Source organism: Stigmatopora argus, chromosome 10 (genome assembly GCF_051989625.1).
Source record: "Stigmatopora argus isolate UIUO_Sarg chromosome 10, RoL_Sarg_1.0, whole genome shotgun sequence".
Taxonomy (NCBI): domain Eukaryota; kingdom Metazoa; phylum Chordata; class Actinopteri; order Syngnathiformes; family Syngnathidae; genus Stigmatopora; species Stigmatopora argus.
Window position 1 is genome coordinate 17,572,580 of NC_135396.1, and position 15,345 is coordinate 17,587,924.

Consider the following 15,345-nt stretch of genomic DNA (forward strand, 5'->3'; position numbering starts at 1 on the left):
GCCACAAATAAAGATAATAAAAACATGGCCTAAGGACGCCCTTTCTCAGCTGCAGGACTGTTTTTCCCGCACCATTTGGGAACTTTTTGAACACCACAACCTCCAGGACTACACGGACACTGTACTTTCCTACATCAAAAACTGCACGGACACTGTCACTGTTAATAAACGAATACGGGTTTTTCCCAACCAAAAACTCTGGATGACCAGTGAGACACAGGCACTCATTAAATGGCGTAACGCCGCCTTCAGGTCAGGGGACAAGTTACAATACAGCGCTGCCAGAGCAGACCTGAGGAGAGGCTTTAAAAAGGCCAAGGCAGCATATACAGTGGTACCTCGAGATACGAGCTTAATCCGTTCCGGAACTGAGCTCGTATGACGAGGTTCTCGTAACTCGAACGAACGTTTCCCATTGAAATGAATGGGAAACAAATTAATTCGTTCCAACTATCTGAAGAAAACACCAAAAACAGGATATTGGATTGGAAAACATGTTTTATTTCTTATAATTCACCATCTATTAACAAAGTAATAAATAACGAGTGGTTTGATAGTAATAATGTGTTTAATAGGAGTAAAATTAGACACATTTCGCGGAGGGGAGAGAACAACACACACGGAGGCGGAGGGGGGGGGACTGTTCGGGGTGACTTTCTCCACGGCAACATTGCACTCTTAAACGAACAAACAAATTTAAATTAACTTGGATAACTAAAAAAAACAGACACTCAACCTTTAATGTAACTTCAAACAAAACTAAATTCTAAATTAGTTGTAATCTTTTTTACCTTACTTAGTTCTACGGGTTGACACCACCTGGCCGCTCCGCCGAAGTCTTCAAAACGAACGCATCAAGAGTTGTTTGTTTTTGTCTACCCTTCAAAATATTTCGATAATGTCGCATACAAATGTCATCATAATACGATGATGTGCGACCACTTGCCAGTTTGTCAGGGTGAATCGTTTCTATAAAATCCGAAACCTCTTGCTACTTCGCGAGCATGTCTTTGATATCTTTTGTAGCCGCCTCTTCCACCGCCTCCTCGCTACTAAGTTCCGGCAACAAATGTTCACGCTCCTGTAGGTCGATTAAATCCTGTGTCATGAGTTCTTCGTGGTGCTCGGCGATTAGGTCATTCACATCTGCCTCATCAAGTGCTCTTTCCAAAATTCACGAAGGGTTAGCTCTGTGTCATCTGTCACATCGAAGCATTTCTTGAATAAATTGTACACCAGTAGTGGCTTAATTTTACAGTCACCGCTGGCATTAGCACACAACGCTAGCGTTAAGCGGTCTTTCATAGGTTTGTGTCCCGGTAATGCCTTCTCTTCTGCCACGATGAATGTTCGCCTGGGCATTTTTTTCCCAAAAAGACCAGTTTCATCGCAGTTGAAAACTTGCTGGGGGGTGTAATTTTCCTGGGCGATAATCAAGGCAAATGTCTTAATAAATTCCACCGCAGCTTTCGAATTGCAACTCGCCGCTTCTCCGTGTCGGATTACAGAGTGTATTCCAGATCGTTTTTTAAATTTTTCGAACCAGCCATGACTCGCTTTAAATGTTTGTGAAGTTGTTGAAGGCTCTCCTTTCGTTGACATCAAATCTATGTAAATTCGGCTGGCTTTTTCACAAATGGTAGACTCGGCCAGGCTATCTCCTGCTAATTGTTTATCTTTTATCCACAATAAAAGAAGGTTCTCCATCTCGTCGTGAATGTCACTGCGCCGGTGGGAAATGATAGATAGTCCTTTGGTCGGCCTCTTCTCCTTAATTGCGTCCCTCTGCTTAAGGATGGAGGATATGGTTGACGTATTCCTCTCGTATTGCCGAGCGAGCTCGGTAACACGTACCCCACGCTCATGTTTTTCAATTATTTCGCGTTTCATGTCCATTGTCAACGGTCGCCTTTTCTTAGCAAAACTTTGCCGATCCATTGTAATACGTATTGTTTACCTGGTATGTAAATGTAGACCATGTGGGGGGAAAACGGTTGTGGAAATGCAAAGTCCGCCCACCAGTGCTCGTAGACATATTTTTACACGAAAGAGATGCAAAAACAAAAAAATGCCATGGCGACCTGGCTTGGTCGCATCATGAAATTTTGACCGCATCACGGGCGAATTATTCGATCGAAATTTCCCCCGTAAGACGAGCATTCCGTATGACGAACGGTCGTATGACGAGGTACCACTGTACAAGGAAAATTGAGGAGCAATGCACAGAAAATAACCAGAAGAAGATGTGGCAGGGAATACAACATATTACCAATTACAATGACAATAATGTGTCTCTTAACGCAGATGCCTCACTAGCAGAGGAACTGAACCGTTTCTTTGCCCGCTTTGAGACTGACAAATCGGATTCAGTCTCAACACATCCACCACCCTGCAGCAGTACACTGAAGCTTCAGGAACATGAAGTGAGACGGGTACTGCAGACTGTGAACACCAGGAAAGCTGCTGGCCCTGACAGAGTATCTGTGAAGGTGCTCAAAGCCTGTGCTGACCAGCTGTCTGGGGTTGTCACAAAGATTTTAAATTGTTCAATACTTGGTCGCCTGATACATCAGGGATAGAATCCCTCCCTCAGTTGACTCACCAGTTTGCTTATAGAGCAAATAGGTCCACTGAGGACGCCATCACCGTCGCTCTAAACACAGCACTGAGCCACCATGGGAACTATGTGAGGATGCTTTTCATTTACTATAGCTCAGCCTTCAACACTTGAATACCGAACATTCTGGCTGACAAACTCTCCCACCTTGGACTATCCTCTTCCATCTGCTGCTGGATTAAGAACTTCTTAACCAACCGTCCACAAACTGTTAGACTTGGTCCCCACCTCACTTCCTCCATTACACTGAGGACTGGCTCCCCTCAAGGCTGTGTACTGAGTCCTCTTCTATACTCCCTGTACACATACGACTGTACACAGACCACCAGTCTAACTCCATCATCAAATTTGCCGATGACACCACTGTGGTCGGACTCATCTCAGGGGGGATGGGGTTAGGGTTAGGGTCAGTCTGCCTACAGAGATGAGGTCAACAACTTTTTGGTGTTTGGTGAACAATCTCACACTAAACACCACGAAAACTAAAGAAATAATCCTGGACTTTCGCATACGCAGCACAGATCTGGCCCCACTCCTCATAAATGGAGTATGTGTAGACAGGGTCTAGTCCTTCAAATTCCTGGAGGTCCACGTCATGGACAAGCTCTCCTGGTCTACCAACACCACGGCAGTGGTGAAGAAGGCCCAGAAACGACTCCATTTCCTGAGGGTACTCGGGAGGAACAACTTGGACATTAAGCTTCTGGTAACCTTCTATAGAGCCACTGTGGAGAGCATCCTGGCATTCTGCATTACAGTGTGGTACGCTGGAAGCATGGCAGTAGACAGAAAAGCCATGCAGAGAGTGATCAACACTGCCCAGAAGATCATTGGCTGCTCTCTGCCCTCACTGGATGACATTGCCAGCCCTAGCTACCTCAGCCGAACATTGTTAGGGACCCAGACCACCCTGGTCACAACTTGTTCCAGCTGCTGCCCTCTGAGACACTACAGGTCTCACAAAGCACAGACAAATAGACTTAGGGACAGTTTTTTTCCCACAGCCATCAGGACTCTGAACTTGCGTTAGCACGACACACAATCCCTTCTGTGCAATAACTTCGGAGTGCAATCTTGGTCTAAAAATGTGGGCATCATCGGCTCTGTATCCACAAAACATCTTGGAAAAAAATTCTTTTCAGAAGTGAAATAAAACAGCATCGGGGCATCCCTAGTTCTAATAGTGGGTGACGAGAAAGCAAGAAAGCGGAAGGACTGGACATTTTGTTTTCTTTGGTTAGGTCTTGTGTTGTGTTCTTTATGATCCAAAATAAATGAGTAAAAACGTGACAAAGCTGCTGACTTCTTTGTTGATGTTACGATATGTTCACTCAGCTGCCACTCGCAATTGTACCCCATTGGAAGTCTTTGAATTTTTCAATTCATTTTGTATTGAATTTAAATAATATTTTTTACATATATACATTTGCACACGTTCTACAAAATTGGTATACAGTAATCCCTCGAATATTCTGGATAATGCATACCTGTCAACTTTTCCTGTATTCTACAAGTTTTTTTGATCATTTCAAATTGTGTACGGCGTATCACAACTTTTGCACAGGATGATTTTTAAAGTGTGTGTTTTTGTAAAACCAATCTTGTAGTCCCCAATTTGGCATGTAATTCGTATCGTCTCGGTCACTGGTAGCAGACGAAAACGTCATCACCGACTGCTCATAGTATTGTCATGCTTTAAGCATGATATGCGCACGGGCATTCCCCTTTCACACATCCGCCTTTTCACTACAGTGGTACCTCGAGATACGAGCATAGAGCGTTCCGGGACTGAGCTCGTATGTCGATTTACTCGTAACTCAAATGAAGGTTTCCCATAGAAATGAACTAAAAACAAAATAATTTGTTCCAACCTTCTGAAAAAACACCTAAAATAGGATATTGGATTGGAAAAACATTTTTATTTGTTCTAATTCGCCATCTATTAACAAAGTAACATAACTAGTGGTTTAATAGTACTAAAATGTGTTTAATAGTACTAAAATGTGTTTAATAGTACTAAAATGTGTTTAATAGTACTAAAATGTGTTTAATAGTACTAAAATGTGTTTAATAGTACTAAAATTAGACTGATTTCGCGCAGAGGAGAGGGAGGGAGAGAGAGAGACATAAAGAGAGAGGGGGGGAGAAAGCGAGACTTTTTGCATGGCAACGCGCTCATGACATAACATAAACACATTTAAATGAACTTGGATTACGATGCAGACAGTCAAAAATAAGTTAAATCCAACCTTACACTAAACTTAATTCTAATTTTGTTTTACATTTTTATACATTTCTTCTCCTGGCCGGGTTGGCTCTGTTTGCCCCGCCTCCACCCTGACTTTCAGATGCAACCCATCGAGGGTTGTTTGCTTTTGTTTTCACTTCAAAATATTCCGAAAATGATGCACACAAATGTCCTCACAATAGGATAACACACGACCACTTGCCAACTTGCCCTGGAAGTAGTACTCCTCTCGTATTAGCGAACTAGCTCAGCCATTCACACTGACTAATGGGGGGAAAAACACTGGAAAAAATGTTGTTGGAGTTGGGACCAGAAAGACCGTGCCCATGATGTTCTTATGAGCAGCCTATCGCGTCCACTGTATGCTCGTATATTAAAGTTTGTCTCGAATCTCAAGATAAATATTTGCTCAAAATTCTACTCGTATCTCAAATTGCCCGTATGTCGGGGCACTCGTATGTTGAGGTATTACTGTAAATCAATATGGCGTGTCGGCAAGCAATGTACTCAGACAGTCAAGCTGTCAGCGTCATTGATAGGTTCACCAATAGATACGCTTTAAGATAAGGGAGACATCGGAGGCCCATTCTGCTTTATCTTGCAAGAGAGAATTGATCCTGACTCGCCTTCGTCCCAGATCATTCTAAAGAACCAAATCCTTTCCTGCCCATTTACAGTGGTACCTCGAGATACGAGCTTAATCCGTTCCGGAACTGAGCTCGTATGACGAGATTCTCGTAACTCGAGCGGACGTTTTCCATTGAAAAGAATGGAAAACAAATTAATTCGTTCCAGCCCTCTGAAAAAACACCAAAAACAGGATATTGGATTGGAAAAAAATGTTTTATTTCTTCTAATTCGCCATCTATTAACAAAGTAACGCATAACTAGTGGTTTAATAGTTATAAAATTTGTTTAATCTAACTAAAATTGGGCAGATTTCGCCGACGGGAGACAGAGACGATTGGGGGCGTGGGGGAGTTCTTTTTTTTTTTCCACGACAACGCACTCGTAAACGGAACAAACAAATTTAAATTAACTTGGATTAATATATACAGACACTCAAACATACGTTTAATGTAACTTTACACAAAACTGAATTCTAATTTTGTTGTAATCTTTTGTTACCTTCGTTTTCCGGGTTGGCGGTTTGCCACGCCTCCACCCTCACGTTCGCTATCAATGGACTGTTTGCTGTTGTATTGCCTTCAAAATATTCCCAAAATGATGCACACAAATGTCCTCACAATAGGATAACGCACGACCACTTGCCAACGAGAAATAGTCTTTAAAGAACGATCGCGGGAGCTTCTTTCCTTAGAAAGAATTACAGGAAATACAATAGTTGAGCTTACCCACGTATTGATTGTGGGTAATGAAGTTTTATTCTGAGAAAGGTTGCCATTGCCTATGGGTGTTGTGTGCACGAGTGTACTTCATTACCCAGAAAGCCCTCTTTTTGCATGCGCGTTGCGCGTTTCCTGGTCTTAGGAGAAACTCGTCTGAATTAATCGTTCCGTGCTCGTAAATATTGTTATACACGAAAGATATGCAAAAAAGACCTGGCTTGGTCGCATCACGAAATTTTGATCGCATGACGGGCGAATTATTCGATCGAAATTTCCGCCGTAAGACGAGAATTTTGTATGACGAGCGGTCGTATGACGAGGTACCACTGTAATTGTATTAGAGTCAAAACAATTACGGTTATCTATTCAAAATACTTAAGGTCAGGAATCAAAACAATTGCATAAGAATTAAAACCAGCAAGCATCCATTCAAAACACAGGAATCAAAACAATTGCGAGTCTTTTCGAAGGGCGAACGGTATCGCCACCTGGCCCGGAATCCAAGTGAAAACAATTAAGAGACCTTCCCGGATCTTCATTGTGAACTTGCGACTGGGTGAGAAGTCGAGGTTTCAAAACAATTTTGATAAGCCTAACTTGATAGAGACCTTTCAGGGTTTCAAGCGGATGTACTAAAGTGACCCTTTTTAGTGTTACTAAGCTTAGTTAAACAAAGCATTTCCAATATATAATAATGTATAAACCTAAAGAAAGCAAAGCAGATATATAATAAACCCAACAGTCATACAGCGACAACCACAGAATCTTGAATTTAGTGCATTCAAAAGGCGCATCGACTGATTGGGCAATACGTCCTCTTTGGGGGAAATTTTAAACTTTTAAGTGTGGCCTATGTGAGTAAATGTGCCGCGTTGCATTTGTACAGTATATCATCGCTTAATAAGGGGAATTGCAATCATTAATAAGGGGAACCATTGACTGAGGTTGACAGGTATGCTATTATTATTACATACCATACTACATGTTTTCGCGCCTTTACAAAAATACAAGTACAGTGGTACCTCGACATACGAGCAATTTGAGATACGAGTAAAATTTTGAGCAAATATTTATCTTGAGACACGGGAAAAATGTTGATATATGAGCAGACAGCGGACGCAGCGTACGCGAGAGGTTGCTCATAAGAACATCATGGGCAATGTCTCTCTCCCCGCAATTCCCTCGTGTAATGTCTCTGTGGTCGCAACTCCCTCGTGTAATGTGTCTGTGGTCGCAACTCCCTCGTGTAATGTCTTTACGAGCACTGGGCGGAGCATTGCATTGTTTTTCAGTGTTTTTATTTTTCCCGTTAGTGAGTGCGAATGGCGTATATACTACTCGTTGGCAAGTGGTCGTGCATTATCCTATTGTGAGGATATTTGTGTGCATCATTTTTGAAATATTTTGAAGGGAATATAAAAGCAATCTGAAATTCAGGGTAGAGGTGGGGCAAATAAATCTAACCCGGGAGAAAAAAGGTATACAAATTTAAAACAAAATTTGAATTAAGTTAAGTGTAAGGTTACATTAAATTGATTTTTGAGTGTGTCTGCATCGTAATCCAAGTTCATTTAAATTTGTTTATGTTATGTTACGAGCGTGTTGCCGTGCAAAAAGTCTCTCCCCCCTCTCTCTGTCACTCTCCCTTCCGTGAAATCCGTCTAATTTTAGAACTATTAAACACATTTTAGTATCCTATTAAACTACTAGTTATTTGTTACTTTGTTAATAGGTGGCGAATTAGAACAAATAAAAATGTTTTTCCAATCCAATATCCTATTTTTGGTGTTTTTTCAGAGGGTTGGAACGAATTGATTTGTTTTTAGTTCATTTCTATGGGAAACGTTCGTTTGAGTTACGAGAAAATTGACACACGAACTCAGTCCCGGAACGCGTTAAGCTCGTATCGCCTTTTCAATAATAATAATAATAATCGGACATAGGCTTCATCATCATTGACTCGACAAAAAGCCTAATTGTCATCATACCCAGCAATTGCATATGACAAAATTGGTAGACTGGAGAGCATTTAGCCGCTGCACGAAGCGTCCTATGTATTGACAAAACAGAAAATATACCCGCAACTGAGACTGCGCCCTATCAGACGGTGCATTTTATAGGTGTGAAAATACGCTATATAGTGAAAAGGTGGAAGTGCCTGACGTGTGTCCTCAAAGCGTGACATTAGCAATCAACAATGACATTTTCGTCTGCTACCAGTGACCGAGACGATCCGGTTTAGAGCCGAAATGGGAATGACGAGAGTTTTACAAAAAACGTACTTTTTGTGAAACCTTTTCTTCCCGTAGTTGTTATACGGCGTGGACAATTTGAAATGATCAAAAAACGTATAAAAAATGGGAAAAACTGGTAAGTTGACAGTTATATATTTACAAGGCATTTAAAAAGAAAAACCGCCAGGGAGAATTCACTTTGATCTTTTAGTGCAGGGATGGCCAAACCGGTCCTCGAGGGCCGCTGTGGGTGCAGGTTTTTGTTCCAACCGATCCAGCACAGACATTTTGACCAATGAGATTTCTGAAGAAAACAAGAAGCACCTGACTGCAATCCACTGATTGCACTTGTAGGACACCCGATTGGTGAAAAGGTGTCATCTTGATGGGTTGGAATGAAAACCCGCACCCACTGCGGCCCTTTGTGGAATAGTTTGGACACCCCTGTTTTAGTGGACGGCACTGTTTTTCCTGCATCTCATAATCGCTCATTTTGGACATGTTCTTGACTCGTTGTTTGCTAACCAAGCTAAAAACACATTTTCTTATCATCCTCTTCTTCTCCTGAGTGTTGGTCCGTAACTACCTCATGTCGCAACAGCGCCCCCTTTCTCTTTAGTGGTCGGGTGGAGTCATTGTAGTTTAAACTTGTCGCATTTTTATCAAAAGTTTTTATTATTATTGTTGACAAAAATTATTTCACGATCATCATCGTTATCGTTTTATCGCCTAGCTCTAGTGGAAGTTGCAAAGTGGTGAAGGACCCACAATACTTTTAAAGTGTCTAGACAGCAGTGGTGGACCGTCAGGGCCTTCTCTGCTGGCCTAAGAAATATCTGAATCACAGTGATGTTAATTATATTTTGTCCATGAATACTTATTAAATAGTTCAAAATTGTCTGTCAGCTTCCTTTCATCGCTTTCCCCCTGGTTGCACTGCTTCCAGATGTGTTTTCAAATTGAAGCATTTAACCAATCACATTTCAGCCATTATTTGTTGCCAACGTCAGAAATCTGCCTTAAGGCCTTCACAATCAGTTCTGCAGGCTCTGGTGCATAAAACAAGCGTCAATAAAACTGTTGCTTTAACCAATCAGTTTTCGAGTTGGCGATACCAAGGCCTTCTCGCAGGCGTAGGGATACGCCATCGCTTACACAAACTATGATTGGCTACACTGGATTTGCAAATTTAACTTGCTTAATCAAAGCAGCAACGAAACACCAAAGTACTGCCCGACACTTACAAGCAATTATGCTCTCCAAACTTTTTGGGGAAACCCGAGTGGAGTTACAGTTCAGCGAGCAAGTGCGCAGGGAAACGGAGCGCCACAACGAAAAGGTAAAGAAAAATAGGGAAATCTTTAAAAGTTTGATAGATTTTTGGGCAAGCAGGAACTTTCAATTCTGGGACGCGATGAAAGCGCCGCATCCCCAAACAAAGGAAATTATGTGGAACTTCTTTCACTCATTGCTGAGAGAAACACGGATTTACATTACCACCTGTCCACTAATAAAGTGTTTAGTGGCATGTCGGGCAAAATACAAAACGACCTGATCACTGCTATTGCTGAAGTGATGGAAGAAGAGTTCAGAAGGGAAATAAAAAAAGTACTTTTTGTCTCTGTAATGATGGATGAGACGAGAGACGCGAGTAATGCAGCACAGCTCGCACTGGTTCTGTGTTATGTCACGGGCAAAGGTGTCAAGGAGCGGTTCGTAAGATTTGAAAATGTTACCAGTGGGAAGTGAGCCGATGACATTGCAGGTCTTATCATTCAATTTTTGGTGGAAAATGAATGTCTGGGTAAAGTTGTGGCACAGTGTTCTGACGGTGCAGCTGTCATGTCTTCTGGATTAAATGGGGTGCAGGCTAAAGTTAAGGAGAGCACCGTTAGCTTTATTCATACAGTGAATAATGCACATCGGCTCAATTTAGTACTGACCCAGGGGGCTCAAAGCTTAAAGAATGCAAGATATTTTTTGCTCACCTTAATGGCTTTGCTGCATTTTTTTGAGATCATCTCGACGCACACAGCTGCTGGACGAAATCTGCCAGTACACATCCAGAGTGGTCAATACAGTATTTGAGAAGAGAGCTGCTCTAAAGGAACTGTTTCATCACATCCTGGAGCATTATGGCAAGTACGACGAGGAGTCTGTGCAGTGTGCTGATGGATTTAAAGCACGTCTGGATGATTTTGATTTTTTTCTTTTGCTTTACACATTTAATGGCATTTTTGAGCATTCAGACGTGATTTTTTCAATACTACAGAACAACAACCTGGATGTACAGTTTTGTCTTGCAAGAGTAAAGGAGATTTGTGACACAGTTGAACGCAAGAGGAGCCAATATGAGGAAATCTACGAGGCCACTGAACGCAATGCGGGTGCTCCAAGCGCACGAAGAGGTCAAGCGCAAGATTCTCGCGCGCACTACCACCAACTCCACGACAGAATTCTGGACAATATTCCCAGATATTTGCCAGACACGGACGGACCAGATTTCAAAACCACGAAAGACTGATGTTTCTCTCCCTCCTCGACCCGCAGAAGTTTTGGGAATACCAGAAAACTTTCCCACATGCAGCCTTCTCCAGCTTAACGCAGAGCCACGGAACACTTTTCGATCTGCTTCGGCTAAGAATTGATTCTAATGTATGCCATGGATAATTTTGCAGGAAAATCTCCCAATCTGTACAACAGAGTAATTGAAATCTTCTTGAGGAAAGAAGGGAGGATGGATTTTGTGTATAAATAAAACGAATTTTTGGTGAGTAAAATGTGTCTTTAATAATATTTCAATTTTTGAGGTTATTATTTATTCTTTTCTATATGTGTCGCAGCTGTAGCTGCAGTAAAGGTTTTATAGCCATAAAATACTTATTGAAGGTTGGATTGATTCGTGCTAATTTAATGTAAAATGTGTCTCTACTAATGATTGCATCCATGTCAGGAAACCACTTCTGGAACAAATTTATTTTGTAAATATAGGTACCACTGTGCCTTAGGTCAAGTGTGTCAGATGGTTATGAGTACATCGTTTTTTTTTTATCAAACTCACTGCTGGCTCACCCCGCACTGAAAGGTTGTTTTGGATAAAAGAAATAATGTATGGGGTGAAAGATTTATCATTTTGTTTTCCATCAGGAAATCTTGGGTGACAGTTTGATTCATGGGAGTAATTTATTGTCATAATTGTAAATAATCTAGATAGTAAAATGAGACACAAATATGTGGGAACATAATTATGAAACGTTGACTGAAAAGATGACAGGTACACTCAGATAGAAGAAACCATAATTCTGGATTTGATACTAGATATTACTGATTTTTATAATTAGAACTGTTTTATGAAAGGTATGTTGGCAATTGATTCAGCTCCTAGTGTGGCCATTTCAGATTTCCGAATGTCCCTATTAACTTTTTTTTGGTTTGCATTTTCTGAACCGTTTTATCCTCACTATGGTCGTGGGGGGGGGGGGGGGGGGGTATAAGGGGGGGTGCTTCTGGAGCCTATCCCAGCTGCCATAGAGCACGAGGCAGGGGACACCCTGAATTGGTGGCCAGCCAATTGCAGGGCACAAGGAGACAACCATTCACGTTCACACTCATACCTAGGGGCAATTGACAGTATCCAATCAGCCTACCATTAGATTAGATAACTTTATTCATCCCGTATTCGGGAAATGTCTTTCGAATGTGGGAAGAAACTGGAGTACCCGGAGAAAAGCCACACAGGCCCAGGAACAGAACATGCAAACTCCACACAGGTGGACCGATGTGGATTTGAACCCAGGAGCCCCACTGTGAGACCGATGCGTTAACCACTCATCCGCCGGGCCGCCCATCCTTAATAACTTTAGCTATTGAATTAGTAAAGCTGCAGTTAAAGGAATTTGCTTGGAGAAGACTAACAGTGGTGTTAAAAAAGAATAATGTAAAACAATAATTACAGTGGTCATTGAGTGTGCTGATTGGCATCGTATTCGAGGGCAGCTAACTAGTTAATTGCGGCCTGTTATCTTGAATGCTCATATGTAAAAACCACCGTAAAAATCTTGTTTCTTTCCTCTCCCTAGACTGCTTCGTTTCTGGAGTATTGAGGAAAGAGCTCCCCAGGCCATCGCCTCACTGTCTAATGGCCTTTGCTGTGCCTTTTCTCCTGAAGGCAGTGTCCTTGCTGCTGGGTAGGATTATGACATTTTCAAGAGCGGAAGCACTTGCTTTTTACACGCTAGATAAAGTTTAGTGATGAAGCCTGATGAAAATGCGTGGCCCAAGCCAAAAACCCAATCGCCTTAAAATATTTTTTCTTCAAGAATGCTACAAGGAATAAACCATTCAAGATAATATAAAGATATTAATTTAACATTAGAATTTCAACTACACAAATTATTAATTGTTAAGACTAGCTGACAGGTGATTTAATTAGAAAAAAAAAGGACCACACATTTTTGGTCGCGAATGATTTTGTCTTTATTGAAAGTCGCTACCACACAAACCACTCCCTTTATTTTGATGTACAGTAATACCTTGAGATACGAGCTTAATGCATTCCGGGACCGAGCTCATATGTCGATTTACTCGTATCTCAACTTTTCCAATAGAAATGAACTAAATACAAATTAATTCGTTCCCGCCCTCTGAAAAAAACACAAAAAAAACAGGATATTTTAATGGGAAAGCATATTTTTTTGTGTTCTAATTCGCTATCTACTCACAGAGTAACTAATAACTATCTAGTGGTTATGATGTTGAATACTAAAAAGAGACATTCAGTACAATGTGGAGTGTGGGTGGGGAGAGAGAGACCTTTACATGGCAACGCGCTCGTAACAACAAACAAATTTAAATGAACTTGGATTACGATAAGGACACACTCAAAAATAAGTTTAATCTAACCTTACACTAAACTTAATTCTATTTTTTTTTTTTAAATTATTACCTTTCTTCTGTCTTACCTTTCTTTTGCCTTTTTTTCCTCGCCTCCTCGCCTTTCAGCCGGAGTTTTTAAAAGGAACCTATCGAGGGTTGTTTACTTTTGTCTTCCCTTCAAAATATTCCAAAAATGACACACACAAATGTGCTCACAATAGGATAACACACAACCACTTGCCAACTTGTCCAGGTGCCTCTTTTCCATAAAATCTTAAAACTCTTGCCACTTCGCTAACATCACTTTGATTTCCTTTGTGGCGAGGTGGTCCCCTCTTCTCCCTCCTCCTCGCTACTGAGCTCCCGCAACGCTCCGCCCATTGTTTGAAGGTATCTTAACACGAGGGAGTTGCGGTGAGAAAGACAGTGCCATGCTGTTCCCATAAGCACCCTGCCGCGTCTCAGCCACCAAAGACCTTGCTGTTAATGAACCGTTGAAAAAGCTCACGGATGACTATCACCTGTGAATTTGCTTTGTCTTCTTTTTAATAAAATTGTCAAAGTTCCGGGCTAAAAGTATACTAAGACTTTTATTTAGCCGCACGTCCGGCTGCCATTGACGGTAGACTAATAACAGAAACATCTGCACCTCAGTCAACATGAATCGGACGTCTACCGCAGTCAATGGCAGCTTATTGATAGTGTTTAAGGGGTAGGCAAACTTTTTGACTTGCGGGCCAGAATGGATACTAAAATTTGACAGCATTTGGACACGCAATGTAATTTATCAACGCTGGGGATTGAAATATAAGAAAAAAAGACAATTGGAGGTGAAAATTTATTTTCAAATTTACTTTCAACATTAAGAACATATTATTCAACAAAAGAGAGCAGTCTTTAAATTGAGAGTGATGAGTGGTAAGGGAAATGAATGAGGTCAAAGAGAGCAGTCTTTAAATTGAGAGTGATGAGCGGTAAGGAAAATGAATGAGGTCATTGATTTTTACTATAATTTGGACAACGCCGGCGGCGGGCCGGATTAAAAATCCTAACGGGCCGTATATGGCCCACGGGCCGAGGTTGAAAAACATGTACACATACGATCCGTCCGTTCGGCGAACTGTCCGGTTGCCCAAACGTCCGTTCGGCGAACTGTCCGGTCGCCCAAACGTCCGTTCGGCGAACTGTCCGGTCGCCCAAACGTCCGTTCGGCGAACTGTCCGGTCGCCCAAACGTCTGTTCGGCGAACTGTCCAGTCGCCCAAACGTCCGGTCACAAATCAAGTAGGATAACTTGCACAATCGGTGATTGACTAAATACTTACCGTATTTTCACGCCTATAAGGCGCGCAAAAAAGTCAAAAAAATTTCTCCAAAATAGACAGGGCGCCTTATAATGCAGAGCGCCACCAAGCGGCGCCGAGAGGGAGCGCTCGCGGGGGCGCCGAGCGGCTGGCGATAGCGCTGGCTACCGAAGCAGCTTATTTCCGGGTTCCGGTGCGCAGTGACTGCTGGGAAATATAGTTCTTCCTTGCTACACCCACATGCTAAAAACATGTTTTAAAAAGGCAACGGAAGCAAAACTGAGTTCGGTTGTACTTTATTTAGACATTTTACAATTTACTCAAGTCATCATCACCTTCAAATCCCTCAAACTCCTCATCTTCTGTGCCAGAATTAAACAATTACCCAAACGAGCCTTCCAAATAGCAGCCCCTCCTCTCTTCGTTATCAGAGTCACCGTAATTTCCATGTGGCTCCTTAGAAATTATGCCGGCTTTGGCAAAAGCTCGAAAAACCGTGCAAGCAGACACGTTCGCCCAGGCGGCAACGATCCATTGACAAATCGTAGCGTAAGAAGCCCGGCGCTGCCTGCCACTTTTCGTGAAGCTGTGTTCGCCAGCAATCATCCACTGCTCCCACGCCGCTCGTAACTTTGATTTGAAAGCCCGGTTGATGCCGATGTCCAGCGGCTGTAATTCTTTGGTCAAGCCTCCGGCAATGACGGCAAGCTCCGAGTTAT

General features: G+C 42.1%; 1 protein-coding gene across 2 annotated transcripts in view; it reads left to right on the top strand.

The window, feature by feature from the left end:
• wsb1 (WD repeat and SOCS box containing 1) overlaps positions 1-15,345 on the top strand; it is a 71,800-nt gene that overhangs the window by 52,037 nt on the left and 4,418 nt on the right. For both annotated transcript variants that reach the window (XM_077610611.1, XM_077610612.1), the window contains exon 8: positions 12,528-12,635. In XM_077610611.1, the coding sequence (XP_077466737.1) occupies positions 12,528-12,635 (108 nt within the window). The remainder of the gene's footprint in view (positions 1-12,527; positions 12,636-15,345) is intronic.